The sequence below is a fragment of the Podarcis melisellensis genome (assembly GCF_964234715.1).
Source record: "Podarcis melisellensis genome assembly, chromosome: 9".
NCBI classification, from domain to species: domain Eukaryota; kingdom Metazoa; phylum Chordata; class Lepidosauria; order Squamata; family Lacertidae; genus Podarcis; species Podarcis melisellensis.
Window position 1 is genome coordinate 59212214 of NC_138541.1, and position 27911 is coordinate 59240124.

A 27911-nucleotide genomic window follows, 5' to 3' on the forward strand; every position below is an offset into this window, starting at 1 on the left:
GGGCTGTGTCCAGAGGTCGATTTAGGGCAGCGTGACCAGTTTCACCATACTGGGTGCTGAGCCTAGGGGGCACTGCAGGGTGCTGCAACTATGTCATAGTGAACTGAGCAGAACGGAAAGCGAGAGGTGAGGAGAACTGAATTTTGGCCTCTCACAGGGCGCCACTAAAATTTCAAAGACCAAAGTCCACCCCTACTGTATCCAATGAAATCATTCCTTCTGTGCAAGGGCTTCCACTTGTCTAATGGAACTTACCCTTCCTTCCTTCCTTCCTTCCTTCCTTCCTTCCTTCCTTCCTTCCTTCCTTCCTTCCTTCCTTTTTCTTTCCCTGCCCAAAAAATCTGCTCTGGAAGGTAGGGGAAAACCCCAGAACAGATCTGGAGGCATGTGGAAGAGGGGCGAGAGGGAGGGGAAGTTTTGTTGCAGAAGTCCATGTGCGAACAGAGTGACTTCAATGGATACAACCCACAGTCTCTCAAAATGAGATAATACTACTGCGCTCCCTCCTACCCCTTCCTTTCATTAACCTTATAGTAATATAAAAGTAAGTTATGCTTACATGAACCCAAACATTCTCATCTGTACATCTAAAAGCCTCAAAAATAATCTTAGGACACTCATTTTCCACACAGGAAATTTTAACACTGGGCTGCTGAATAATCTGAGCTGCACAGGATGACTCAATGGCAAAATCAGTTCAGGTCCTTAAAACACGGTTCTTTTTGTCTCTTACAGTACTTTCAGCAATCTATGAACTGCGGCGAAAGAAATGATAGAAAAATCAAACAGACTTGCTTGTGAACACGGAAGAAGAACTTTACAATTCATGTACCAATACACAGAAATCAGCCCAGCTCAGCATCAAATTCAGTGTCTTTCCGCAGTTACAACCACTATCAAACAAATAGGCAAAGGCACCTTTGCTCACTTGCAATCAGGTTTAATCTTGAAGTCGCAAACTCTGCACCAGATCTGACCCATGGAAAGACATTAGATAGCAAAATCTCAGTCACCAAAATAAAAGTAGCAGAACTCCACCACCTTTGCGCCCTTTTCAAAATGGCACTTCAGGAAAAATTGCTGCTGATCACAGGTTTAATTAGACTGACTTGAAGGATGTAGCCATCGCAAGTTAGAAATGATTAGGCTTATTGTAAAGTTGAGGAAGGGATGTTGATAGCTGGAATAGCTCAGTCTGTAGAGCATGAGACACTTAATCTCAGCGTTGTGGATTCAAGTCCCACCTTGGGCAGAAAGTTCCTGCATTGCAGGAGGTTAGATTAGATGAATCTACAATTCCGTGATTCTATGAAGATGTCTGTAATCACGGTTCAAGCCTATAATTAATTCTTAACGTAAATCTCGTATATCTGTAGGGATAAGAACACAGACAACTATAGAAATATATTCAGTGGTACCTCGGGTTACATACACTTCAGGTTACACACTCTGCTAACCCAGAAATAGTGCTTCAGGTTAAGAACTTTGCTTCAGGATAAGAACAGAAATCGGGCTCTGGCGGCGCAGCAGCAGCAGGAGGCCCCATTAGCTAAAGTAGTGCTTCAGGTTAAGAACAGTTTCAGGTTAAGAACGAATTAAGTACTTAACCTCCAGAACGAATTAAGTACTTAACCCGAGGTACCACTGTAAATGGTACACTGTTATAAGATTAGTCCAACAGAAAACAATGTTTCTCTTTCTCCTTAAGAAGATGTTAAATACAAAATGACTTTGTGGTGACCAAAATGGGGAAAAAATGCCTAAAATCAATACATCCCCTTCCAAGAGGTTCGTTTATACAGTGGTGCCTCGCAAGACGAAATTAATTCGTTCCGCAAGTCTCTTCGTCTTGCGGTTTTTTCGTCTTGCGAAGCACGGTTTCCCATAGGAATGCATTGAAAATCAATTAATGCGTTCCTAGGGAAACCGCCTTCAGACCAGGTCCGGGGACAGTCTGTCCCCGGACCTCTTCTGAAGGCTGGGGGGCGCGGGCTTCGCAGCAGCGCTATGAAGCCCGGCGGCTGGGGCAGGTGTTCCCGCCCCCCCCCTGCTTCGGAGCAGCGTTCCGAAGCGGGGTGGCTGGGGCAGGTGTTCCCGCCCCCCGCCCGGCTTCGCAGCAGCGCTACGAAGCCCGGCGGCTGGGGCAGGTGTTCCCGCCCCCCCACCCCGCTTCGGAGCAGCGTTCCGAAGCGGGGTGGCTGGGGCAGGTGTTCCCGCCCCCCCGCCCGGCTTCGCAGCAGCGCTACGAAGCCCAGCGGCTGGGGCAGGTGTCCGGGATCTCTTTTGAAGCAAGCGGCTGCGGAGAGAAGCAATCTCCCCGCAGCCGCTTGCTTCAAAAGAGGTCCGGGATCTCTTTTGAAGCAAGCGGCTGCGGAGAGAAGCGATCTCCCCGCAGCCGCTTGCTTCAAAAGAGGTCCGGGATCTCTTTTGAAGCAAGCGGCTGCGGAGAGACGCGATCTCCCCGCAGCCGCTTGCTTCAAAAGAGGTCCGGGATCTCTTTTGAAGCAAGCGGCTGCGAAGAGACGCGATCTCCCCGCAGCCGCTTGCTTCAAAAGAGGTCCAGGGGCAGCGGGAAGAGCTGCCCCCGGACCTCTTTTGAAGCAAGGGGCGGTGGGGAGAAACGATCTCCCCGCCGCCCCTTGCTTCAAAAGAGAAGACCCGCTGTCCCCGGGGCAAGCTTCGTTTTGCGAAGCAAGCCCATAGGGAAATTCGTCTTGCGAGACAACTCGAAAACGAAAAAACCTTTCGTTTTGCGAGTTTTTCGTCTCGCGAGGCGTTCGTCTTGCGGGGTACCACTGTACTGCAAACAGACCAGCTGAAGGAAGCCAAAACAGAAGAAGTAGCTAGTACAAAGCAGTGGGTCTGCCATGTCGAAATCCTGCTTGATCTTTGGCAAGAATAGCTTCCCCAGTTATCCAATCAAGTAGGTCACTGTAAAGATACTTTGCATATAATTTGCTAATTACAGGTAGCAAGCTAATTCGTCTATATAACTAGCCCTTTTGTGGCCCAAACTTCAGGAAATAACTCAGATGAATAAATAAATGAGAGTATTACTGCCAGCATGGAGGCCCACCAGTCGATGTTAGATTTCAAGAGTTCTGGGGGCAAATAGTCTAAGCCTGGTGCTTTATTATTATTTTTAAACTGTGAAATAAGGTTATTGACCTCAGTTAGAGATACTGGAGGCCAGTCTGGTAAGTTTTCCAAAGATTCTGCTATTTGGTTGACCTCATTATCCTGCCCAATGATAGAGTGACATTTTGACACTTTGGCACCCTATCTGCAAAATTTAACAATTCCAAAATGCAGACGCACTTTCACTTTCGCAAGATTGAATGTACTGCCTTCGGCTGTACTTGAGGTCCGATTTCAAAAAATTCCACTGGAAAAACGGTTATGTCTATGCGGAGGTGGCAGTATTGAGTCAGTGCCACATGTGTTTCTGGCTTGCACTCTTTACAAAGATTTGAGGAGTGAGGTTATTACCCCTCTATTATTGTCCATGCCGGGTCGCTCAGCCATTGCAACTGTGTCCTTTCTTTTAGCAGATGATCAGGTGACAGCAAAAACTGCAAGGTTTTTAGTGGGGGCGATTAGAATAAGATCCATTATTTGATTATTGATGTGCACCTCCAAAATGCATTTTGTATAGTTAAGTTTTCACCTCTATCTTCAGTACATTTCATTTTATTGCTATGGCTAGTGGCTGATGCAAAATAAAAATTCTTCTGAATGAAGTAGCTTAAAATTAGTTTAACGTTACTGCTGTGTTCTCTGCATAGAAGCAAAACTCTGCACTAGTGTGTCAGATTTAGCAACAAAAGCTGGATGCTGCCATAGCTCACTGCTTTGCATGCAGAAGGTCCTTAGTTCAATCTTCAGCATCTCTAGGTGGAACTTAGAATATTTCCTGCCCGAAATCTGTGTAGTCGGTGCGTTCAGTACTGAGCAAGATGGTCCATTGATTTACTCTGTTATAAGGAAGCTTCCCATGTTCCTATAAAGGTAAAGGTACCCCTGCCCATACGGGCCAGTCTTGACAGACTCTGGGGTTGTGCGCCCATCTCACTTAAGAGGCCAGGGGCCAGCGCTGTCCGGAGACACTTCCGGGTCACGTGGCCAGCGTGACATCGCTGCTCTGGAGAGCCAGAGCCACACACGGAAACGCCGCTTACCTTCCCGCTGGTAAGCGGTCCCTATTTATCTACTTGCACCCGGAGGTGCTTTCGAACTGCTAGGTTGGCAGGCGCTGGGACCGAGCAGCGGGAGCGCACCCCGCCGCAGGGATTCGAACCGCCGACCTTTCGATCGGCAAGTCCTAGGCGCTGAGGCTTTAACCCACAGCGCCACCTGTTCCTATAGCCAGCATGAATCATGCAAATCTGGGACCGATGAATAACTTCCCTTGTTTTGCATAATGCCTTCTACAATTTATTTACCAATCTGCATAATTTTTGCGGCTTCTGCTAACTGATGAGAAAGAAAGACAAGAATCTATGCATGGCACTAATCCCCATCACCCCCATGCCTTAGGGACAGAAACGCTGCCAAGCTGAGCAAATTCCTGAACTATACTGAGAATGGGTAAGGAAAAAATGGTGGGTTTTGGTTACAGAAATGGCCATCGGCATAAAATCTGCTATGTTCAGTGGTCTTTGGACAAGAAGAAGAAGAAGAAGAAGAAGAAGAAGAAGAAGAGGAGTTTGGATTTGATATCCCGCCTTTCACCCCCTTTAAGGAGTCTCAAAGTGGCTAACATTCTCTTTTCCCTTCCTCCCCCACAACAAACACTCTGTGAGGTGAGTGGGACTGAGAGACTTCAGAGAAGTGTGACTGGCCCAAGGTCACCCAGCAGCTGCATGTGGAGGAGCGGAGACGCGAACCCGGTTCCCCAGATAACGAGACTACCGCTCTTAACCACTACACCACACAAACCAAGGTGTTCAAATATTGTGCAACTTGTATAGAAACCAACTTTTCACTGCATATAAAAGTATAAATCATTGTTATGACTGCTGATTTCTGAGGCATTGGAAAACAACTTTTGATGGAAGTTACACAGATAATGTTGGTATATTATACAAATTATGCTAAATATATAATTGCATGGGTGAAAATATGGGCTCAATAACTATTTCCCTCCAATTCCTGATATACTCCTAATGTGACCTTAGTGCTGAATACATTTCCACCAGTGTTTTGTACTCTCCTCCTGCTGCCGAAAAAGGTCATTTAAATATATTTCTAGCAAAGACTGTCATATGAAGTGGAAACAGGAAAAAAAATGTACGAAAAGGAAAAATGTGAATGCACTATGGGACACTAAAAAGAAGAAGTCAGATCAGAACACATTAATCTGCTTTTAACAAAAGGAAATAAGACTTTGAAGCTCTCCTTTGTCTTGCAGATGCTATTCTGTTTTAAAGAATGACGAAATGATAAATAAGCATTTTCAGGTATGTTTCTAATTTCTGAACTTCAAGCTCCACCCTAAAATGGATTGCCGTATTTTGCCTACAAGATGAATAATTGGCTTGATGAGTCTATGTCTTTACACAGGAATATGCAATACCTGTATGCATGGATGTTCATATTTAAACACGAAATATTTATGGTTGAATTATGCTAGTTTACTGTAATCGCGTTGGGAGTCAGTAACTCAGTTCACACATTATGCAAAGCCAAGTCATGGCTTAGCACACAAACATGCAAGTGTGCTGATTCCCAGAGAGGTGAGCTCCTCCCTGGTCTTACTGCTGCTTTCTACCTGGGGCTTAGTAGCATGTCATCTGAACATGAGGTCATTGTTCCTCTCGCTACAGACAAACCACAAGCTGTAAACCAAGGACAAACTCAAGTTCAGGTGACTCCTACGAAGCAAAATCATAGCTTAGACATCAGTAGCATGGCATCAGCAGGACCAGAGAAAGACAGCAAATGTGATCTGCCTTCCAGGAGCCTGCATGCTTGCATGTTCACACAATAAATGTAAGACATAAGAGTCTATAATATAACATTTACTGTTGTCTTGCAAAGCCCCATGCCTAGCACTTTGCAAGATCCATTAATCAGCTTATTGCCTATGCTTTGCAGGCTGTGCCTTTGTGTGCACCGTTTGATTCCATACTGTGTAGAAGGAAATGGATTACAGTACCTGACACCATTGTGATGTCAAGTGACTGCCCCTGCCAGTCTATAAAACTTGCCAAAAGGTAGCTTGGCTTGGGGGGGGGGGGCGTGTTTAACAAACTGGCCAGCTGTCTGGATCTAGTTCCCCACCCCTGATTTTAACCCTCTGTTTTCCTTCACCTTTAGCAAATCCCCCCTCAATTACATTTCTCTGTTTCCACAATGTTCCCAAATGACTAGCTCAAAGTCTCAGGCAAATGTAGTTGAGCTAGACAAAACGCTACACACATTAGAAAGAATTCTCCTTTTCAAGGCTGAACTTGAGTCTTATTTCACAACAGTTACACAGAAGGCTATAACCAGGCTCTGGTATTTATACTGGGCCTAGCAAATAGAGGTCTTTAACTGCTTGCCTATGTTAATTTTTCTTGATTTTAGTTTTATCTTTCGTAAACCACTTTGATATAGTTGGGTTTGCTTGGTTTTTTTTTTACAATCCAGAGGCATATAAACTTTATGAAATAAATAAATATATATCAGAAGCTGATGTTGGCCATCCCTATTTTAAGGCTGCCTGCATGTTAACAATTCTGCAGAAGCAACAGCAGCATATGAATATTGTGGAATTGGTTGCAAAATCTGACTTCCTAAGGATCTTGCATCTCTTTTTTAGAAAGAGCAAATGTTGCAAAACAGATGCTTGAAAGCATGTCTAAAGACTAAAGGTGTGGTTACAGTTTTCCTCATAGCTCTTTGTCCTTTACCATCAAAACTGATTATGCAAAAGATAAGTAATTACGCAAAGCTTGTTTAATTTGCATAACTTATATATGTTAACTTATATGTGCTGAGGCTCCAATACTTTGGCCACTTCATGAGAAGAGAAGACTCCCTGGAAAAGACCCTGATGTTGGGAAAGATGGAGGGCACAAGGAGAAGGGGACGACAGAGGACGAGATGGTTGGATAGTGTTCTCGAAGCTACCAGCATGAGTTTGACCAAACTGCGGGAGGCAGTGGAAGACAGGAGTGCCTGGCATGCTCTGGTCCATGGGGTCACGAAGAGTCGGACACGAATAAACGACTAAGCAACAACATATATATTACAGTATTCAGTGCTTCTTGCATTATCTGGCCTTCGTTGATACTGGATTTTTGAAGCACACTGCTCCTGTGTATTACCAATTATTCCTGAACACACACAGTCCCATACTCTCCAAATTTTCTCAGATGAAAATAGGAATGTTCTATTCTACATCAGGAAGCTTCTCCTGCGTTTGATCTCCCCCACACACATATCATATACACATATACATCTGTTACCCTGAGCCAATTATAACCTCTCAGCCTAACCTACATCGCAGGAATGTTGTAATTTAAAAATATGTGAGGGAAGGCATCGGGTACAACACCTTCAACAGATAAATGGGATGAAATAAAATTTTAGCTGTAATCAGCCTTGAGTCGGGGAAAGGCAGGAAATACTGCTGCTGCTACTACTACTAATAATAATACAGTCAAACCTCGGTTTTCAAACGTCTTGGCTGCCAAACGTTTTGGAAGCCGAACGCCAAAAACCCGGAAATGAATGCTTCTGTTTCTGAACGCGCCTTGGAAGTTGAACAGCTTCCGAAGCGCGTTTCTCAATTTCCCCCATTGAACTTGCTGACAGCCCTTTGATCCTCGGCTTCTGAATGTTTTGGAAGTCGAACGGACTTCCGGAACAGATTACGTTCGAAAACCAAGGTTCCACTGTAATAGAAACTGAGAATGATAAGGAACATACCAGAGAGTAAATCCGATTGAACTCAGTGGAACGCACCTCTGAGTAAAAATGCTTAGTGTAAAACTGCACAGTCTTTACCCAGTTACCTGGGAGTAAACACTATTGAATACTATGGGATTTACATCTGAGTAGACATGTAAAGGCTTGCAGTGTAAGGCTCAATTTACAATATAAACACTCCACATATTTCCTTTTAAAAAATGTTGGCTGCTGAAGCCTTGCAATTAAAGGATTTAAAGTGGATTTGTTAGATTTTCCTTTAAAAATAAAAAAGGCTTTGTATGCCAGCTTCATTTAGTGCAGGTATTTTATTTTCAGGATAAACAGGACTCCCGTTTTTGCACCTACACACAGCAAAGGCTTCTGTTTCCAATAAGGACGGGTGTGGTGTGGTGTGTGTGTGTGTGTGTGTGTGATCTCTCTCTCCACCACTTTTAATTGTATTCCTGAGATTTGGGGGAAAGGGAAAAAGAAAACCAGGAAATTCCAGGATCAGATCAGAAACCAGGATGGCTTCTGTAATTCCAGAACTGTCCCTGGAAAATGGGGACACTTGGAGGGTATGCAGCCCTGGATATCTCTCCTCAGACGCTGAGGTTCTGGGTCCCAGTTTTCCATTCCATCAGGATATGATATAGGAAAATACAAAAAGAACTCTCTCACATTCCATGCATGTTTACACGGACATAAGTCCCTCTATGTTCACTGAAACTGTTCCTTAAGTTCCATGGGCTTCAAGTAGGTACCTGCTTACCTTTCCAAATGAAACCATTGGGGCTTAAGGCAGATCTGGAACTTGACTAGAATAACTGCAACACAAAATTATTGTGTCGTTAAAAGAAGTTACATTCTAGTCTGACTACGGACTCAGAAGGTGGCATGTGACATTTCACACACTGATTAGAATCCTATTGCAGGGTGAGGCAATGCCATATCATAAAATCTGCTTAACTTTTTCCCCATATATGGCATTTGCAAGCACCAGGTTCCTCCATGCCAACCTCTAATCGTATCAAAATCTAAGATAAATTCCTGACAACAGCTCATGTTACCTACCAATAAACAGTTATTTATGCTAGATCTTCCACAACCAGCTGAGACCAGAAGAAGAAGGGGAAAGGAAAAGACTAGAGTCTTCTGTGAAAACTGCATCATCAATTCCTCTGGTTGAAATTAATCAGGAGATCTTAATCTGAGTTCTTCTTCAGAGAATGCTGTCTACCACAGTATGTAGGTGCAGGATAAGATTAAGGCAGCCATTTTACAAGATCTTTTGACTTGTTTTCATACTTGTCTCCCCAAATGAGCTTCTGTAGCGTGGCACATTATTCCTAGGTGACTGAAATTGTGGTATTTTTTGCTTGCTGGAGGCAGCTGTGCCAAGCACGTGCAACTATATATTGCTTGAAAATAAACTTAATGGAGCAACCACCCACGCAAAGTCTCGTCACACTTTATGGAACACTAAATTTGTCTGCAAATAGAGGAAGTGTCCAGAGCAAATGCAGAATATAGTATATGGGCATGCAGTTTCAAGAGATATTGGGTATTTCTAGACTAAAGAAAAGGGGGGAAATTCATAAAGTTTGCATGTAGGTCCAGTAACCCAAATCTGGCCAACTTACTTTGGATCCAACCATTAGCTATAAAATTTACTAATGCAATATATTCAAAACAAAACAAAACAAAAAATAATGATAATAAATGTGCATGCACACCAAAGCTCATACCAATAACTAACTTAGTTGGTCTCTAAGGTGCTACTGGAAGGATTTATTTATTTATTATTTTGTTTTGTTTTACCTACGGCAGACCAACACGGCTACCTACCTGTAACTAGAAATATATTCAAAACACTTTCAGAAAGTAAAACAGTTTCCATTGTTACATGCTTCAGCCATTATATGTCCCTGATTCCAGTGACATTATGTTGGAAAATATAGGAATTCATTTTACCAAAAGTCAGATGCATGTAGGAGTTTCAGGATCAAAGCGGACATGACAGCGACAAACCCCTTGTTCTTTTCATCCGTGTATCTCTCCTACTCACAAATAAAGCAGTGCCTATGTTTTATTTTTAACAGTAAAAGTAGCCTGTAGGAGAAAGTCGTTAAACCTTCCCCCCGCTCCTGCATTTTACGTCTCCTCAGTTAGTCCATTGCTCCAGTCACAGTTCTAAATTCCTAGCTCACTTGTATCAGAGCCAAGGAAGAGAAAAACATGATTGGCGAAATGGACTGAGAGGCGTATTAAGTAATTTGTGCACACATGGGAGCTCAGTGTCCCTGCCCTCGTTTAACTGTTTTAAGTATGTCATTAAGTTACATACAGACCATACACACGCTGTAAGAATCCTGAGAACGGTTGGTTAAGGGTGCTGGGAACTGTAGCTCTGGGGGATAAATTACAGTTTCAGGACTATTTGGGGGGGACAGATTTACTTTAAGCTTATGGTGTGTATCCAGACTTGAGCCTTCACCCCACTTTATAAGTAGACACACAAATGATGGCCCCAGCATGTCTAGTTTGGCCATGATGATCTGGCCAAGCTTTTGTTACTGAAAGAGAGAAAAGAACATAAAATGCTTATAGGAATGCACAGTAATTGTACGGGCCAGATTTTAAAAATCGCTATTGTAATACCACTGCTGCCTCACCCACCTTTTTGCCTGCCCTTTTTCTCTTCCATTGGTCTCTGATCCAGCACGTCATGGCAGCTGCACAAATGGAGGGGCGATTCTGTGCCCACTGCAGGAAACTACATGGAATAGGATGGCTCTCTCTAGCAGGAAGTCAGTCTCATGAAATTATTCTTCTTCAGCTCACTCCATAAAGTGACCAAGAGACGAAGCACATGGACAAAGAGGATCAAGCCTCAAGGGAACCGAGACTGAGATGAAAGACAATCAGGAAAAAACAGGGAGTAAGAAGAAGAAAAAACCACAGAGGAGGAGGAGGGGGGAAACCACCAGCATACCCTGTGACTATGAGAAAGAGGAAGTAGCAAGCAGTAGAGGGAGGAAGCCCTTCTCAAGACGGACACCAGTGGTTTAGCTATCTGAGCGCCCATATGAAAACTGCCTGTGATGGCTCAGCATCTAACTATTTGCTAATCTCTTAAATAGGAACATATAAAATGTTGTATTTAGATTGTTACAAACAGCAGCATTTTAACCTCCATATGCTGAAGTGAAATTTCAGAAGTCCAAATCTACAACATGCAAAATATATGCCAATTTAAAATTATTGTGCGGCGTTCCCCTCCCCACCCCCAATTCATATGCCTTTATTTCATTCATACAAAACCTATCTGTGGAAAAACTGGCCAAGAACAAAAAGTTTATAGAATGCCATCTCCACTATAATATGCTAAGGGGTTTTCCTGAGATGGTTGTAAGAAGTGATTGGTTGTGATGTTCTGGTGCTACAAGAGAGTAATGTAAGCAGTCAGATCTCCAGTTGCCATTGACTGTTCAGATCCTATAGAAGGTGATGCAAATCAAAGGGCCTAGAGAGAAAAAAGCTGGAAGAACCCATGGTCTAAGAGATCATAGAAAGGAATGTGGGGTTCTTCGGGACGTAGCATTGTCCCTAAATGCCCAGGCGTCAGCTGTGACCAAGGGAGCCTTTGCTTAACTGCAATGTACCAAGTATGCTTATTTCTGAGGACTGCAAATCTGGCAAGGTGGCTAACACACCCTTGTAATTAATAGCACATCAGGACTGCTGTTGTGTACTCTCCATAGAGTTGCCTCTGAAGGGTGTCCATTGGCTCCAAATGCAGAGTCTGGGTTGTTAATCAGGAACACACCTATTAATGTTATTTTTAAAAAAATAAGTGTGTGACTTCCTTACTGAAACAACTGCTCAAGTTCCAATTTGTTTCCAGGTTCATATCAGAAATGGTGATGATCTTTAAAGTCCTTCATGGCTTGGAACCGGGATATTTGAATGGGATATTTCTCCCATTTGAGCCTGCTAAGTTCTTCTCCACAGACCCAGTGTGTGTATTCTTAGTTGAGACCAACAGTGCCAATTTAGGGAGGTGCGGGTGATTCCCATACACAGGGGACACAAAACCACCACCACCACCACCTCCTATATTTCTACAGATACCTACTGAGAAGATCTGTTTAAAAATGCAAAATAAAAATATTGTGAATATAAGAAATATGGGGGGGGGGGATTTTATCTTTGAAAATTCCCCCATACATCTTGCCAGGCTAGCTTCATTAGCTGCAAACACCAAAAGTTAGGATCCCCTCCATTAATGAAGCTCATCTTGCTCCCTCTTTAAAAGGTAAAGGTAAAGGTACCCCTGCCCGTACGGGCCAGTCTTGACAGACTCTGGGGTTGTGCGCCCATCTCACTCAAGAGGCCAGGGGCCAGCGCTGTCCGAAGATACTTCCGGGTCACGTGGCCAGTGTGACATCGCTGCTCTGGCGAGCCAGAGCTGCACACAGAAACGCCGTTTACCTTCCCGCTGGCAAGCGGTCCCTATTTATCTACTTGCACCCGGAGGTGCTTTCGAACTGCTAGGTTGGCAGGCGCTGGGACCGAGCAGCGGGAGCGCACCCCGCCGCAGGGATTCGAACCGCCGACCTTTTGATTGGCAAGTCCTAGGCGCTGAGGCTTTAACCCACAGCGCCACCTGCGTCCCTTGCTCCCTCTTTAACGGTTGCTAAAAGCTACCTGTTTAGGATGCCCATGAATAGTTCTCATTTCCTGTACTGCATCACTGTTGTTTTAAACTTGCTGCATAATGAACACAATGAGAATTGTTTCTATTGCCTAATTCTTTCAGTGGCTGCATTGTATCTTTGTATATTATGCTGTTCTAGTGCATTGATTTTAGCTTACAAGGTAAAGGTAAAGGTACCCCTGCCCGTACGGGCCAGTCTTGACAGACTCTGGGGTTGTGCGCCCATCTCACTTAAGAGGCCAGGGGCCAGCGCTGTCCGGAGACACTTCCGGGTCACATGGCCAGTGTGACATCGCTGCTCTGGCGAGCCAGAGCCGCACACGGAAACGCCGTTTACCTTCCCGCTGGTAAGCGGTCCCTATTTATCTACTTGCACCCGGAGGTGCTTTCGAACTGCTAGGTTGGCAGGCGCTGGGACCGAGCAGCGGGAGCGCACCCCGCCGCAGGGATTCGAACCGCCGACCTTTCGATCAGCAAGTCCTAGGTGTTACCTTAGCTTACCTCAAACTTTTCAAAGGAAGGGAAGCATATAATTTTAATGAATCAATAGATAGGGGGTGTGCGGTGGGAACAGGAACAAAGAGATGGAAGAAGGGATGGTCCAGAGAGATGCAAATAACAGAAAATCAAAGAGATGAGTTGAAGGAGAGAGAATGAGAAAGACAGTAGTCAAGAAAGGGATGAAACATAGAAACAAACCAGTCAACAAACTGCATATGGATTGTAAATTAATAACCAGCCAAATCTTTCATTCCAAGCTTAGAGTATAGTTGGGTATGTTGGTTACGTTTTGTGCTAATATTCAACATATCAAGCTTGGATTTCTTTTTCTTTTTTTTTTTGATAGGCAAGACAATAATATATCAACAAATGATAGCGGCATATTAATAATGCACAAATCCAAGCATGGTTCCTTTGAAAGCTCAAAAACTAAGAAAAACACAAAATTTAAACTTCAGAATAAGGTGCCTGCTTAGCCAAACCATATATGTAAATGATGATGCATGTTAATTTCTTTTACTGTTTGTTTTAATTATTTTAAAAAAAATTAGTTGTTTTTACTGGCAATTTTAATATTTCTTGTAAATGCTTAGTTAGGGGTGTTACTACAATCAAGCAGTACAGTCATACCTCAGAAGTCAAATGAAATCCGTTCCGGAAGTCTGTTTGACTTCCAAAATGTTCAGAAAACAAGGCGTGGCCCCTGCAGCCAATCAGAAGCAATGGAAGCCCCATCAGACATTCGGGTTCCAAAGAACATTCACAAACCCGAATACTCACTTCCGGGTTTGCGACGTTTGGGAGCCAAAACGTTCGACTCGCAAGGCGTTCAACTTCCGAGGTACGACTATATATTAATTTTGTTAACTACAGTATTTTTTGCTCTATAAGACTCACTTTTTCCCTCCTAAAAAGTAAGGGGAAATGTGTGTGCGTCTTATGGAGCGAATGCAGGCTGTGCAGCTATCCCAGAAGCCAGAACAGCAAGAGAGATTGCTGCTTTCACTGAGCAGCGATCCCTTTTGCTGTTCTGGCTTCTGAGATTCAGAATAATTTTTTTCTTGCTTTCCTCCTTCAAAAACTAGGTGCATCTTGTGGCCTGGTGCATCTTATAGAGCAAAAAATACTGTAAATATTAGCATTTGAACCTTTCTGGTTACGGTATATGCTTCAGACACTACATAATCATAAGAATATCCACAAAATACCTACATACCTATGTGCCTTTCCAGATGTATTTAAAAAAAAAACCTGTTTAAGGCCACTGTGCGGCATTTGGGCTAAATTTGATCTGCACCACCAGCAAGAGCCTTACCCTCACACAGTTAGCAGTATTATGCAGAAAAATCACTCACTACCCAATCTGTGTGGCAAGTTACTAAATGATGGAAGAATGAATATACAAAACAAGGAAAAGATGAGGAAAGGGTTGTAGAGCCCTACAGGGAAAGGGGATTATCTTGCTGGCATTTTTGGAAGAGGATCAGGAATAAAACTGCCAGTATTTTAATATCTTTATATGAATCTTTGGTATGGCCACATTTGGAATACTGCATACAGTTCTAGTAGTGGAACCACAAAAGGTAAAGAAAAGGGGAACCAAAATGAGGAAGGACAGCTTGAAGAAACTGACTAGAGAGAAATATTTAATACCTAATACTCTGGATATTTAATTGAATTCATTGCACAGGTGATTCAAGACAGACTGGTGGAAGTATTTCTTCACACAGGTATGAATTATGGAACTGGCTGCCATAAGTTTAGCAGTCATTAAAGATGGAGTTGAGAAACCCATATAGGATCAAACAGTCTTATTCATGATGGCTCTATCCAACCTCCAGCTGCTGCGATGGGAGAAAAACAGGGGGAGGCTTGGGCTTCGTGTTCCGTTTGCAGGCTTCCCAGAGGCCACTGGGGGGAACAAGATGTTGGACTAGACAGATCATTAGTCTGACCCAGCAGACTCTTCTTACACTCATGTGTTTTGGAGGTATTAAAGGACTACAACAACATTCTCCCACACTCCAGAAGCGTGGCAGGGCAGCAACAGGCTTTAAAAGTTTACCTCCCCTCCTTTCGTAGAATACAAAATGACATATTGAAAATATTTAAAGTGTCTGGGCTTGGCAACACGGGGATGAGTTGCAGCACGTCTCGCTAATGATGTTCCTGCTCAGCTCTGGACCACCACCTGCAGTAGGTGCCTACCCACCCCCCACATACAATACAGTGGTATCTTGGGTTACATATGCTTCAGTTTACAGACGCTTCAGGTTACAGACTCCGCTAACCCAGAAATAGTACCTCAGGTTAAGAACTTTGCTTCAGGATGAGAACAGAAATTGCATGGCAGCGGCAGCAGGAGGCCCCATTAGATAAAGTGGTGCTTCAGGTTAAGAATAGTTTCAGCTTAAGAACGGACCTCCAGAACAAATTAAGTACTTAACCCGAGGTACCACTGTAGTCAAGTGAAAGGTTGGCTTCTTTTTTTAAACAACCATGATGACAATGGGACTATAAATCTGCTTTTGTGGAGGGAGGGTGCAAGCAGTGGACAGTGCTGGACTGAGACACAGGGACAGTGGCCTCTAGTGGGATATGTCTTGGGCAGGCCCTGTTGGCTCACATTTTAGCACCTGAAGCCAAGGATAAGATGCCACCCACCCACCCCTTCATATACGGAAGCAAACTATAGTGGCAGCCAAATCCTACTTCGACACTGGTCACTACATACAGTGGTACCTCGGGTTAAGTACTTAATTTGTTCCGGAGGTCCGTTCTTAATCTGAAACTGTTCTTAACCTGAAGCACCACTTTAGCTAATGGGGGCTCCTGCTGCCGCAGTGCCGCCGGAGCACAATTTCTGTTCTCATCCTGAAGCAAAGTTCTTAACCTGAAGCACTATTTCTGGGTTAGCAGTCTGTAACCTGAAGCATATGTAACCTGAAGTGTATGTAACCCAAGGTACCACTGTACTTGGTTGGTAGAATGTGGATTTTCTTGTATGGCATTAGATTCAACAATGATACAGTCATACCTTGGATCCCAAACACCTTGCGAGTTGAATGTTTTGGCTTCCGAACGTCGAAAACCTGGGAGTGTTCTGGTTTGCAAATGTTCTTTGGAACCCGAACATCTGATGGGGCTTCCGTGGCTTCTGATGGGCTGCAGGAGCTTCCTGTAGCCAACTGGAAGCCACGCCTTGGTTTCTGAACGTTTTGGAAGTCAAACGGACTTCTGGAACGGATTTCATTTGACTTCCAGGGTATCACTGTAGCAGCATACACTATGCCTTTAATTTTGAAATGGTTTTGTTTGGAAGCTAGATTTACTGTACATGATTTACCACCAAAAAATGGACATGGAGCCTTTTTGTGCATGAGGCTTAAATCAGCACTTTCTTAATTCCGTCTGTAGTCATGTGAAAATAAAACCTAAATTTGGCTCAGCAAATAGAGGCCTCTGGGCCAAAGATGATCCTGCAGATGTACTTTTTGGTCCAGAAACTAACAATCCAGAGGCCAAGAGAGGTGAAAGAAGTAGTATCTGTGGTATTAAAACTTGCTGGCAGGCCAGTTTGGAAAGAAAGGTGCTTCTGAGAATAGCAGCTTATACAAATTAAATCAGTTTAAAACCATACAATATATAAACAACATAATCATAGTTACAGAAGCAGCAGTTAAAACACTTCAGATCAATATATCACAGACAACTAGGACTACTGCGTCTACTGCTTATAAAACTATCTCATTAAAATAAAGCCTAAAAATACATGTGTGGTCTAAACCACTGAGCCTTAGGCTTGCCATTCGGAAGGTAGGCAGTTCAAATCCCTGCAATGGGGTGAGCTCCTGTTGTTCGGTCCCAGCTCCTGCCAACCTAGCAGTTCGAAAGCACGTCAAGTGCAAGTAGATAAATAGGTACCGCTCCGGCGGGAAGGTAAACAGCATTTCCATGTGCTGCTCTGGTTCTCCAGAAGCACTGAGAAGCTGATAATATATCTCAGGGGAGAGATCTCTATAGTGGTGAGGCCAGCACAGAAAAAGTACTGTCACTTGATCTGCCCCTGCCTGAGTTCCCTTCCCAGAGTAAAAGTCTCCACAACAAATTCCATTTCATGCGGAGTAAGGACTCAGACGTGGGTGGCGCTGTTGGTTAAACCACAGAGCCTAAGACTTGCTGATCAGAAGGTCAGCGGTTCAAATCCCCGCAACGGGGTGAGCTCCTGTTGCTCCATCCCAGCTCCTGCCCACCTAGCAGTTCGAAAGCACGTCAAAGTGCAAGTAGATAAATAGGTACCGCTCCGGCGGGAAGGTAAACAGCGTTTCTGTGTGCTGCTCTGGTTCGCCAGAAGCGGCTTAGTCATGCCGGCCACATGACCCAGAAGCTGTACGCCAGCTCCCTCTGCCAATAAAGCGAGATGAGCGCCGCAACCCCAGAGTCGGTCACGACTAGACCTAATGGTCAGGGGTCCCTTTACCTTTACGGACTCAGAGAAGAGCCTGAGAACAATAATAGATTTTGAAGGTACAATCAAAAGCAACAGCATCGCTAACGGGTGGACTGAAGTTGCAGTAGGGGACAGGTGGCACCATCCATTGGATGCCAACCATGAAAGGTTTTATAGCTAAGCAGCAGCAACTTGAACTGAACCATAGTGCCAGTTAGTGCTGCTAAAGCAAGTGTGACTGTATACGACTGTGCTGTTCCCTATATGTAAGGAAATGTGTGGCAACATTTTGCACTAGCTAAAACCTCTGAGTTGTTTTCAAGAATGGCCCCATACAGAGTGCGTTGCTTGGAAGTTAAGAAAGCATAGATTAGTATTGCAAGTTCCTCTCTACTCAAGAAAGGTCAAGGCATTGCAACAAACAGAGCAGAAAGAAAGCATTTTAGCTGCTCTGGCAACCAACTTACCAAAGAGCAGGGTTGGAACAAAAGCAAAAACAACTCCCAGACTTTCAACCTTTTCTGTTAGGGAGATTTAGAACCCCATCAATCACAGGGAGATCTATTCCCTCTACAACTCCCTCTATTTCTTCAAGAAAAAGAAACCTGGGCAATTTTATGGTTTATTTTTTCACTCCAAGATGAATTCCAGTGTTGAAGAATGCCCCAAATCAGCCTGCATATATTATGTATAAGCACTTTTTTATCCCAATATGGTAATTCTTAAAAAGAAATTTAAAAATGGATGGAGGAAGTTTTATGGAATATTTTTCTACCTCAACCCAAATTCAAATTAATCATAGAATTGTAGAGTTGTAGAGTTGGGAGGGACAGTTATCCAGTCCAACCCCTGTAAAGCAGGAATCTCAACTGCATCATACGTGACAATGTGTCTGAGAAGCCATAAATGATGTGCCATAAGAAAGGTATTTTATCTGTTTCTCTGGGTCAGTTTTTGCTTAGCACCTCTTTTATGCCAACAAGTTAACAACTGTTAGGGCAACAAAGGATCCCATGTGAAAGATTCATTTGATTTTCCATGGTTCTTCCTGCCACCCACAGTGCTGTAAATGGTAAGTGGCAGAAATCGGATAAATTTGGGGACATTGTTCACCACTGTGCAGGTGACACTATTATAAAAGAACTACAGAGTAGGTAGGAATAAATAAATAAATAAATAAATAAATAAATAAATAAATAAATAAATAAATAAATAATAAAAAATATATTTATACCCCACCCATCTGGCTGGACTTCCCCAGCCACTCTGGGCGGCTTCCAACAAAATATTAAAATACAGTAATGTATCAAACATTTAAAGCTTCCCTAAACAGGGCTGCCTTCAGATGTCTTCTAAAAGTCTGGTAGTTGTTGTTCTCTTTGACATCTGGTAGGAGGGCGTTCCATAGGGTGGCTGCCACTACCGAGAAGGCCCTCTGCCTGGTTCCCTGTAACTTGGCTTCTCGCAGTGAGGGAACTGCCAGAAGGCCATTGGCGCTGGACCTCAGGGTCCAGGTAGAATGAGGGGGTGAAGACGCTCCTTCAGATATGCTGGACCGAGGCCGTTTAGGGCTTTAAAGGTCAGCACCAGCACTTTGAATTGTGCTCGGAAATGTACTGGGAGCCAATGTAGGTCTTTCAAGACCGGTGTTATGTGGTCTCGGTGGCCGCTCCCAGTCACCAGTCTAGCTGCCGCATTCTGGATTATTTGTAGTTTCCGGGTCACCTTCAAACGTAGCCCCACACAGAGTGCATTGCAGTAGTCCAAGCGAGAGATAACCAGAGCATGCACCACTCTGGCGAGACAGTCCGCAGGCAGATAGGGTCTCAGCCTGTGTACCAGATGGAGCTGGTAAACAGCTGCCCTGGACACAGAATTGACCTGCGCCTCCATAGACAGCTGCAAGTCCAAAATGACTCCCAGGCTGCACACCTGGTCCTTCAGGGGCATAGTTACCCCATTTAGGACCAGGGAGTCCTCCACACCCGCCCGCCTCCTGTCTCCCAACCTCAATATGTTAGCTGCCAGTAGAGTGATCTACTGTGTAAATTCTAAAACAAAAAGTATACATGAGATACATGAGAAACCAACACCCTTTTCAGTGGTTAGGGCTAGCTTTAGAAAAGTTTGTTATTTTCCTTTTCCTTGTAGATCATAAATGATTGACAAAGAAATATGTGGGCTGGTATGCTAAGAAAGATTAAGCCAGTTTCTTAGATGAAACTGGTCAAAGAATGCTTTAGCAACTTATTAGTGACATATAAACCCATTAGTAGCTGAATTGTCAGAGCATTTTTACAGCAACCAATAGAGGCAATTTGCACACGAGAAGGGAGTACTGTGAAGATAACTGAAACTGTGTTTGACACTGTCAGGTCAGCACTTACTGCTACTAAAAGCCAAACTGCCTTTTAAAGCTAACTTGTCTCATCAGCAGTGGAAACTGCTGTGGTAAAAGTTGTAGTTGTATTTGCAGTTTTCCTGTGCATGCATATTGCTTCTTTAAATTGCAGCCTTTAATATTATATTGAAAAACATTGTCACAACTTTTCTGGAGAAGCCAAGATGGACTTTTCAGCACTTCTTCCTGCAGCAGCTGCTGCCACTTTAATATGGCAGAAAGTGAAAGATGGGCCACAATATGCCATGTGGCAAAAAAACCGGTTTGGGATGGAAGGATAACACTGGCACTGTATTCTCCCAACTTGTGACTCCCATAAACTGGCATGCAGAAGCATAATGCCTCCAACAGTGCAAAGAAAGCTGCCTTATACTGAATCAGGTCATTTATACATCTAATGGAAACATAATACAGTGGTACCTCGGGTTAAGTACTTAATTCGTTCCGGAGGTCCGTACTTAACCTGAAACTGTTCTTAACCTGAAGCTCCACTTTAACTAATGGGATCTCCTGCTGCCACCGCGCCGCCGGAGCGCGATTTCTGTTCTTATCCTGAAGCAAAGCTCTTAACCCGAGGCACTATTTCTGGGTTAGCGGAGTCTGTAACCTGAAGCGTATGTAACCTGAAGCATATGTAACCCGAGGTACCACTGTATAGCTGTTGTGGCTAGTCACCACTGGTAGGCTTATCCTCCATGAAGTTGTATAATCCTTTTCTAAAGCTAATCAAGTTGGTGGGAGTGAATTTTACAGTTTTAACTTTGTGCTGTACTTTCATTTGCTTGTTTTGAATCTTCTAACATTCAGCTTGATTGGGTAGTCCTGTGTTCCAGCATTATGAAAGAAGGAAAAAATCTCTCTCTTCACTTTCTCCCAGCATTAGAAACTCCCATTGTTCTAGGCCCGTTCTAGACAGGGAATTTCATTAATGCGAGCAGTTTTTGAGCTCTGGGAGCAGTACTGTGCCTAAGAAGGGACCCTCATAAGAATATTAGGGGGCGGGCAGGGGAAGTATGGCTTTGTTTTTGCAGATGAGGACTAAACCATGTGAAAAATGAATATAAGATTTTAGCTGCAGTTCATTCATTTTCAGCTTTGTAGTCTGGTTATTTAAAAAGCGTGCCTAGACATTCTGTTGCGACGCTCATAACATAGGTTTAAGGTGCCATTTAGCTCCTAGTTTTCATATCTCAGTTTCTAACACTGCTTTCTCCATACCATGTATAATGTCCGTCTTGAGCTCTCATATGAAAGCCCCTCCCAGAATATTGTGGCAGCAAAGTACAGTGGTACCTCGGGTTACATACACTTCAGGTTACAGACTCCGCTAACCCAGAAATAGTACCTCAGGTTAAGAACTTTGCTTCAGGATGAGAACAGCGGCAGCGCGGTGGCAGCGGGAGGCCCCATGAGCTAAACTGGTGCTTCAGGTTAAGAACAGTTTCAGGTTAAGAACGGACCTCCGGAACGAATTAAGTACTTAACCCAAGGTACCACTTGTATAGCTTCCCTAGTCGAGGTGGAAAGCCGGGGCAGCCATGTCAGGAAGGTATAGAAGACCTAAACACACACACACAAAGTCCCAAAATGTCGTTGCATCAGGTTTGTAAAGAGCCACTTGCAGTGCTTTCTTTTTTAAAAAGGTATTGGTACTCACCATGAAGTTGTTATAGTTAAGTGCCACTCTTTTAACAAGGGGGGTGGAAAGGTACTGGTACTGCAAACCCTTGAGTACTCCCAGAAAAAAACAACGCACTAGCCCACTTGCCTTGCTTAAAACTCCAAAAATGCCAGGAAAGAATTTGCAACCTGGGGCTGAAAGGACAATGCTAACTCACATCACCCCTGATCATTCACCATACTGGCTGGGAATGGTGGTACTTCGGGAGTCCAGCGAACATTTGGAGGTCCCATTCCTGACATTGTCTCCCCACCCCCTTTTATCTTCACAACAATCCTGTGAGACAGGTTTGGGCCAAGAGCTTGCGAGTGACCCATTGAGCTTCCTAGCCAGCTAGGGAACTGAACCTTGGTCTCCCCAGCCCTTTCTCAAACATCCTCACCACTCCTGCGCCCTGCTGCCCTTCCACACAGCCCAGCCCTCGAATGAACCCCAGGCCGGATATTAAATGCCACCGAATTTCTGCATCGGAGCCACGGGGATAATAAACGCGAACGGAGGAGCAGAACGTCCTACTATCCCCAAGGTTGCGCCCGCAGTTACTTCACTATCCCGCTCTCGTTTCGCAAGCCGAGTCAGGCACGTAACTTGTGAATTCAATCTCTCTCAGGCGAAGAGGGAGGATCTTGAGCGACACAGATAGCGAGGATGAAAATAGGTGATATGACTGATCTCCTTAGAGTTTTCCTTCCTCTGATCAGCAGAACTTCCCTCTAGTCCAGGGTTTCCCCGAACTCGGGTCTCCCGCTGGGTTGTTGTTGTTTTTTTTGGACTACAACTCCCATCATCCCTAGCTAGTATGACCAAGGGTTAGGGATCATGGGAATTGTAGTCGTGTTCCCTTCTCTCCCCCCCCAAAAAAATCTGGAGACCCAAATTTAGGAAACACTGTTCTGCTGGTACTTATTTAACACACAAACACACACTTTAAAAAAGGAGGACCTGAGGTAACAGGTGAAGACTTCCGACTTACAGAGCCGCTGCCCGACGCCGGTCCGAGGCGGCAACCCGAAGCCGACCGGTCTCCTCGCCGACTTGCAGCGCTAAGAAGCAGTTGCGAAAGGGGAGGAGCCGAGCCCCGCCGTCGAGCTGCTCTTACCCGAAGATGGCTCCGGCCGGCGCCCGCGACGGGGAGCCGAAAGTGCGGCTCCTGAGAGAGGTGGAAGGCGGGCGTGGGCGAGGGAGCTCCGCCGTGTCCGCCCCCCTCAGCTCACCGAAGTGGGCAGCCGCTTTCCTCCCTTCCCCTCGCCCTCTCCCTTGCGCACGCCGTCCGAGCAGCTGGAGGAGGAGGAGGAAGGAGGAGGAGGAGGTTTCTTGAAGCGTAGGAAAAAGGAAGCGGCGGCGGCGGCGGCTACGAGGTCTTCGCTCGCCGCGCTTGCAGGTTGCCGAAAGCGAGCGCTTGGGTTTCCCGCCGGCGCAGTCATGGCGCCTCCTGGAGGTGCTCCGCGCAAAGAGCGTTTCGCGCGTGCGGATGGTGCGGGTCATAGGAGCCGACCCCTAGGGGCCCGAGGTCCTTTCGTGCTCCCCCAATAAAATATTTGAGGGGACTAGAACCCCCCCCCCAAAGTTGATGGGCATTGCCATTTAAATTTTGTGTGTGTGTGTGTGTGTGATCGATTATGTGGGGCAGGGATTGCCTACCCCCCCCCATCCCATGTTTTTCAAGTTGGCACCTCTGGTGTGGGTGTAGAGTAAGATGTGGAGTAAAGCTGCTTCAAATTGTGTGGTCTTGGGCCTGAAAGGATGGAAGAGGAAGAGGATGCAACTCACACAAGCTGGCCTATCCGAACCATCAGTTGGCCCACTCTCTGGAACAGTCCAAACTCATAACCCTTTCCATTAGATTTTCACCTCCTCAAACAACGGCCACCTATTTATACAGTGGTACTTCGGGTTAAGTACTTAATTCGTTCCGGAAATCCGTACTTAACCTGAAACTGTTCTTAACCTGAAGCACCACTTTAGCTAATGGGGCCTCCTGCTGCTGCAGCACCGCCAGAGCACAATTTCTGTTCTTATCCTGAAGCAAAGTTCTTAACCTGAAGCACTATTTCTGGGTTAGCGGAGTCTGTAATCTGAAGCGTATGTAACCTGAAGCGTATGTAACCCGAGGTACCACTGTAGTTCATCCTTGATCCTAGGATTGTGATTCAAGAGCCCCCAAATGTGGTAGTCGGTACCACTTAAGCTATGATGTAATTTTGCTCACATCAGAGCAGACTTTTGTGCTTTTGTGGTTGTGGCGGCATGTTCCTTTGAGGATAAGGAGGATTTGGCATTTCTCACCCTAAACTGGATAGATTGCTCACTATAATTGAAAAGTGGGCACAATAAACATGGACCATTGAGGTGTCAAAATAGGCCCTGGGAGAGGGCAGGGTGGAAGCTCATACACCTTTGGGAACCCTTTCCTGGGTAGCCTGACAAAGTGGGCAAATGGCCAACTTAGGAGGTCCAAGAATGCAGATTGTAAAAGCACTGGGCTGGACCCCAACACCAAAACAAGGAACCCACTGAGTCTCCTTGACACCCTTGAACTGAACCCACCAAACCAGGGACTGCAGCTGGTGAGTCATATTCAGCTGAGGGGCTGGTTTTCCCATGCTTCAGAGAAACCCATCACCAGCCTGAAGCTGGTTAGACAGTAAATATAAGTATTTTGTCTGCATAGATTTGCTGCTGCCATGGTTGTGAACCAATGCATGAATATACGGTAAGTACAAAAATTATACATTTTAAAACTTACTTCCCAAGTTGTTGCCTGTTTCTTAAGAAAGCAGAGCCAGCTTACTTCATAGCTGGACTTGCTCAAAACAAGGCTTTAATGCCTAATTTCTATGCTTCCCAGCATAACCGCTGCTCAGGAATGATGGGAGCTGTAGTCTAGCAACATATGCAGAGCCATAGAGATGCGGTCTGTAGGTTTTTTTGTTGCATTCTATCAAGTAAATATGCTCCTGCCTTTCAGTGTTTTGAGCAATAAATTGAAAGGCATTGGAATTTTGGTATTCACTTTTATGTATGTCGAAATTATGAGTATAATTTAACCCTGCTGCTAGGACATGCACACATGCACACAAAACTCGCAGGGAAGGAGAGAGAGAGCTTTTAAATGGGAAAATATTTCTATACTTGGCACCCTATAAAAGCTTTAATAAGCTAACAAGAACTTTATTGAGAAATGTATGGATGGCTCTTGCGTCTTTATGCTACAATGTTATGAGAAATGAAGAAGTCTGTAATGAACAGTCCTGTCCTTGTGTTTTTAAACACAGGCATGTGTTTGGTAGCAGATATCTGTAGCATGACAAGAAATGGATCACTCCATTAACAGTTCACTCCTTAACAATAGTAGGAACCTAACCCAGAGGAAACACCTAATTCCTGCCAGCCAACCCACATTGTTTCTGCTGGGAAATCTTGTAAGGAAAATATGGCAACATTCTTCACTAAAAATAAAAGCAAGCTCTGCCTTTGATTCTTCCACCAAGGGTTTGGCTTTCTTGATCATTTTGGCATAGCATTTTAAGATGTGTACAATCACAGGAATACAATGCTTTTGTTCCCATCATGCTGTACAACAACAGAACATGTTCATAAATCCTAGTAAACAGAATGTTATATTCTCTTTCCCACATCAGCTGTATTCCATCATTTCAGAGCCAAGAAGTAAATTTAGGTGTGTTGAGGTCAGTATTTAGCCACATTCTTTATAATTTCACAAAAGATTCAGTCTGTGCTGCATTCTGTGATCCTTTCTGTGCTATAATTCTAGATGGGGAACTGTGTATGAAGGCTTGGATTTCATTAAAGAGGTGCAAGCTGCCAAGCGCTCAGAATGAGGGACCACCAAGACAGTGGTAGTCTTATGATATATGGCTTTTTTACACATATATACAACCTGAGTCTGTGGAGGGGCTCACAGCATTAACAGCCCAGAAGGTCTTGCTTCTCCCATAGCTACAGCCTTGGATTCAAGCATGTCTTTCCTTCTTAGGCTTCTCCCTGCAGCCTGCTTCTAGCACAGTGCGCGCTCTCTCTCTCTCTCTCACGCACGTGCGCACACACATACACACAGAGGTTCTGACTTTTGTTCTAACTATGGGTGGGCGTCTCATCCATTTACCTTCTGGAACAGAGCAGCTTTATTTCTTATACTAAGAACCCATACTTATGGTACTTGTCTGGCTACTTGAACAATTGAATATTTATTATTATTAATAATAATTTGATATTCTCCTCTCCAAACTATATTAAAAAATTAACCTAACATTTTCTTCTTCCCAGACGCTCTTCAACACTTTCATTATCAGTGATTTCATTTAAAATATTTATACCTTGCTATTCAACAAAGCCAATCAAGGCTGCTTTTAATATAGTTAAAATGATTATATGACTTAATAAAACCATCAAATAAGAACCAAAGAAACATAACAGTAGTTAAAATCATTAAGACTAAAAGGAGTATCACAATTAAATAGACTGACTAATCAAGTTAAATAGCCATTAAATATCTAGCCTACTAAAAATGAGTTCATCCAAAGCCTAAAAGGTGCTACTAACTTCAGCTTTGTTCCTCCAGATGTTGAAGTACAACTGTCAGCTCCAGCCAGTATGGCCAATGGGCCAGGGATGACGGGAGGGCTAGAGGTTCCCTACACCTGCCTTAGAACAAGGGCCAAGCATGAGATGGGGGTCTGGAGAAGCAAGAATAGTGGCCCAGGCTGCAACTCCTTTACTATCAGTGGTGGGAAATTGAGGATTGTTTATAGCTCAGAACCAACATTTTAACTTGAGCCTGGAAACAAAGTGGAAGCCAATGACATTACTTAAGTATTGGTGAGATACAATCATTTCTTCCTTCTTCAGATTCTCAGCCTAGAACCAGATGAACTTTCCTAACACTCTTTTAAAGGCATGTCCACATAAAGCACTTTATAGTACCCAAATCTGGATGGAATCACAGGAATGACTAAGTGCATATCACATCTATTAGGGTGAAAGTACATGTTCAGCAAGGTGTCTATAATAATTTCATAAGCTCAAAAAACCCCCCAACCTTTTAGCAGAAACCAGCCCACATTATTTGAACTCAGCCATCGGAAGGACACAACCATCTCCAGCGGCCTTCATTCTACAGCAACCAAACCCGCTGTCACCCTCTGAAATCCCTCACCACTCAAAGATTGGGGGAATGTAACAATAATCTAGACATGGTTCAACAGTATGTCACACGACTGCCAAAGGAAAACTGAAAGTGATGCTACTATGCCACTATATCCTTGTCAAATACTTCTCTCCATCCTGGGAGCTTAAATTCATGAATAAATTTAGGAAACTTTGTGATATTTTCAGAGTTAGTTAACACACACAAATGGTTTTATATTGAGGATTTTTTTCCCCTGTGTACTTTCAAGTATGCATAACTATGTATAATCTGACCTCTAGTGACAGAAGTGTAGTACTTGCCAGGACAACAGGCTCGATAGACATTTACAGTGGTACCTTGGTTGTTGAATGACTTAGCTCCAGAACAAATCAGCTCCCGAATGCCGCAAACCCGGAAGTGACTGTTCCGGTTTCCTAATATTTTGAGGAAGCTGAACATCTGACGCAGCTTCCAATTGAGTGCAGGAAGCTCCTGCAGCCAATTGGAAGTTGTGCCGTGGTTTTCGAATGGTTCTGGAAGTCAAACGGACTCCCTGAACGGATTAAGTTTGACAACCAAGGTACCACTGTATATTGATTTGTGCATCCCGATCTCAGACCAGTGAGAGACTCCAGGGGTTCCTGTGTTTACCCCATGTTTGGTTTCCTTGGAATGAAGTTCAGTGGAGACTGTGCTACCTTTAGGATATATGTCTTGCTTTACACATATATACAACCTGAGCATAGGATATAGGGGTTCACAGCAATCACACTCCAGCTGATCTTGCTTCCCCCTTAAGTTTCCAGGGAAGCCCAAACTCAGCTTTGGGTACAGCACAGAGCAGACACACCTCTTGTCTCCAGCTTCCAGCTGCAGCCCAACCTCACACACAACACTGGCTAGTATTCTTCTACCTTTCAAGTTGAGGTAGTTTCCTACTAGTTGAGCAGGGGTTACTCCCATTTGACTCTATGGCAACAGGACAGCCTCTTTCTAATGTTAATGGAAATACTTAACTGGCTGGCTAAGGTTATTCTATTGCCTTAACAAAGGAAACTGGTTTGGCTGGTGTCCTCTTATAGAGCTTACCATCCCCTCTACAGGATCATA

The 27911-nt window shown here is 44.2% G+C and overlaps 1 protein-coding gene across 4 annotated transcripts in view; it reads right to left on the bottom strand.

Annotated features, from left to right (window-relative positions):
• TEC (tec protein tyrosine kinase) overlaps positions 1–27911 on the bottom strand; it is a 74939-nt gene that overhangs the window by 36083 nt on the left and 10945 nt on the right. Inside the window, exon 1 of one of the 4 annotated variants that reach the window (XM_081924495.1) lies at positions 22752–23048. The exons of 1 other annotated variant lie outside the window; for it this stretch is intronic. Coding sequence is in view for 1 of the 3 variants with exons in the window: in XM_081924492.1 (XP_081780618.1) it covers positions 10579–10629 (51 nt within the window). In the remaining 2 variants the exon portion in view is untranslated. Of the gene's footprint in view, positions 1–10578; positions 10812–22625; positions 23049–27911 lie in introns of those variants that run through there. 2 more of the 4 variants (XM_081924496.1, XM_081924492.1) reach the window with 2 other exon arrangements.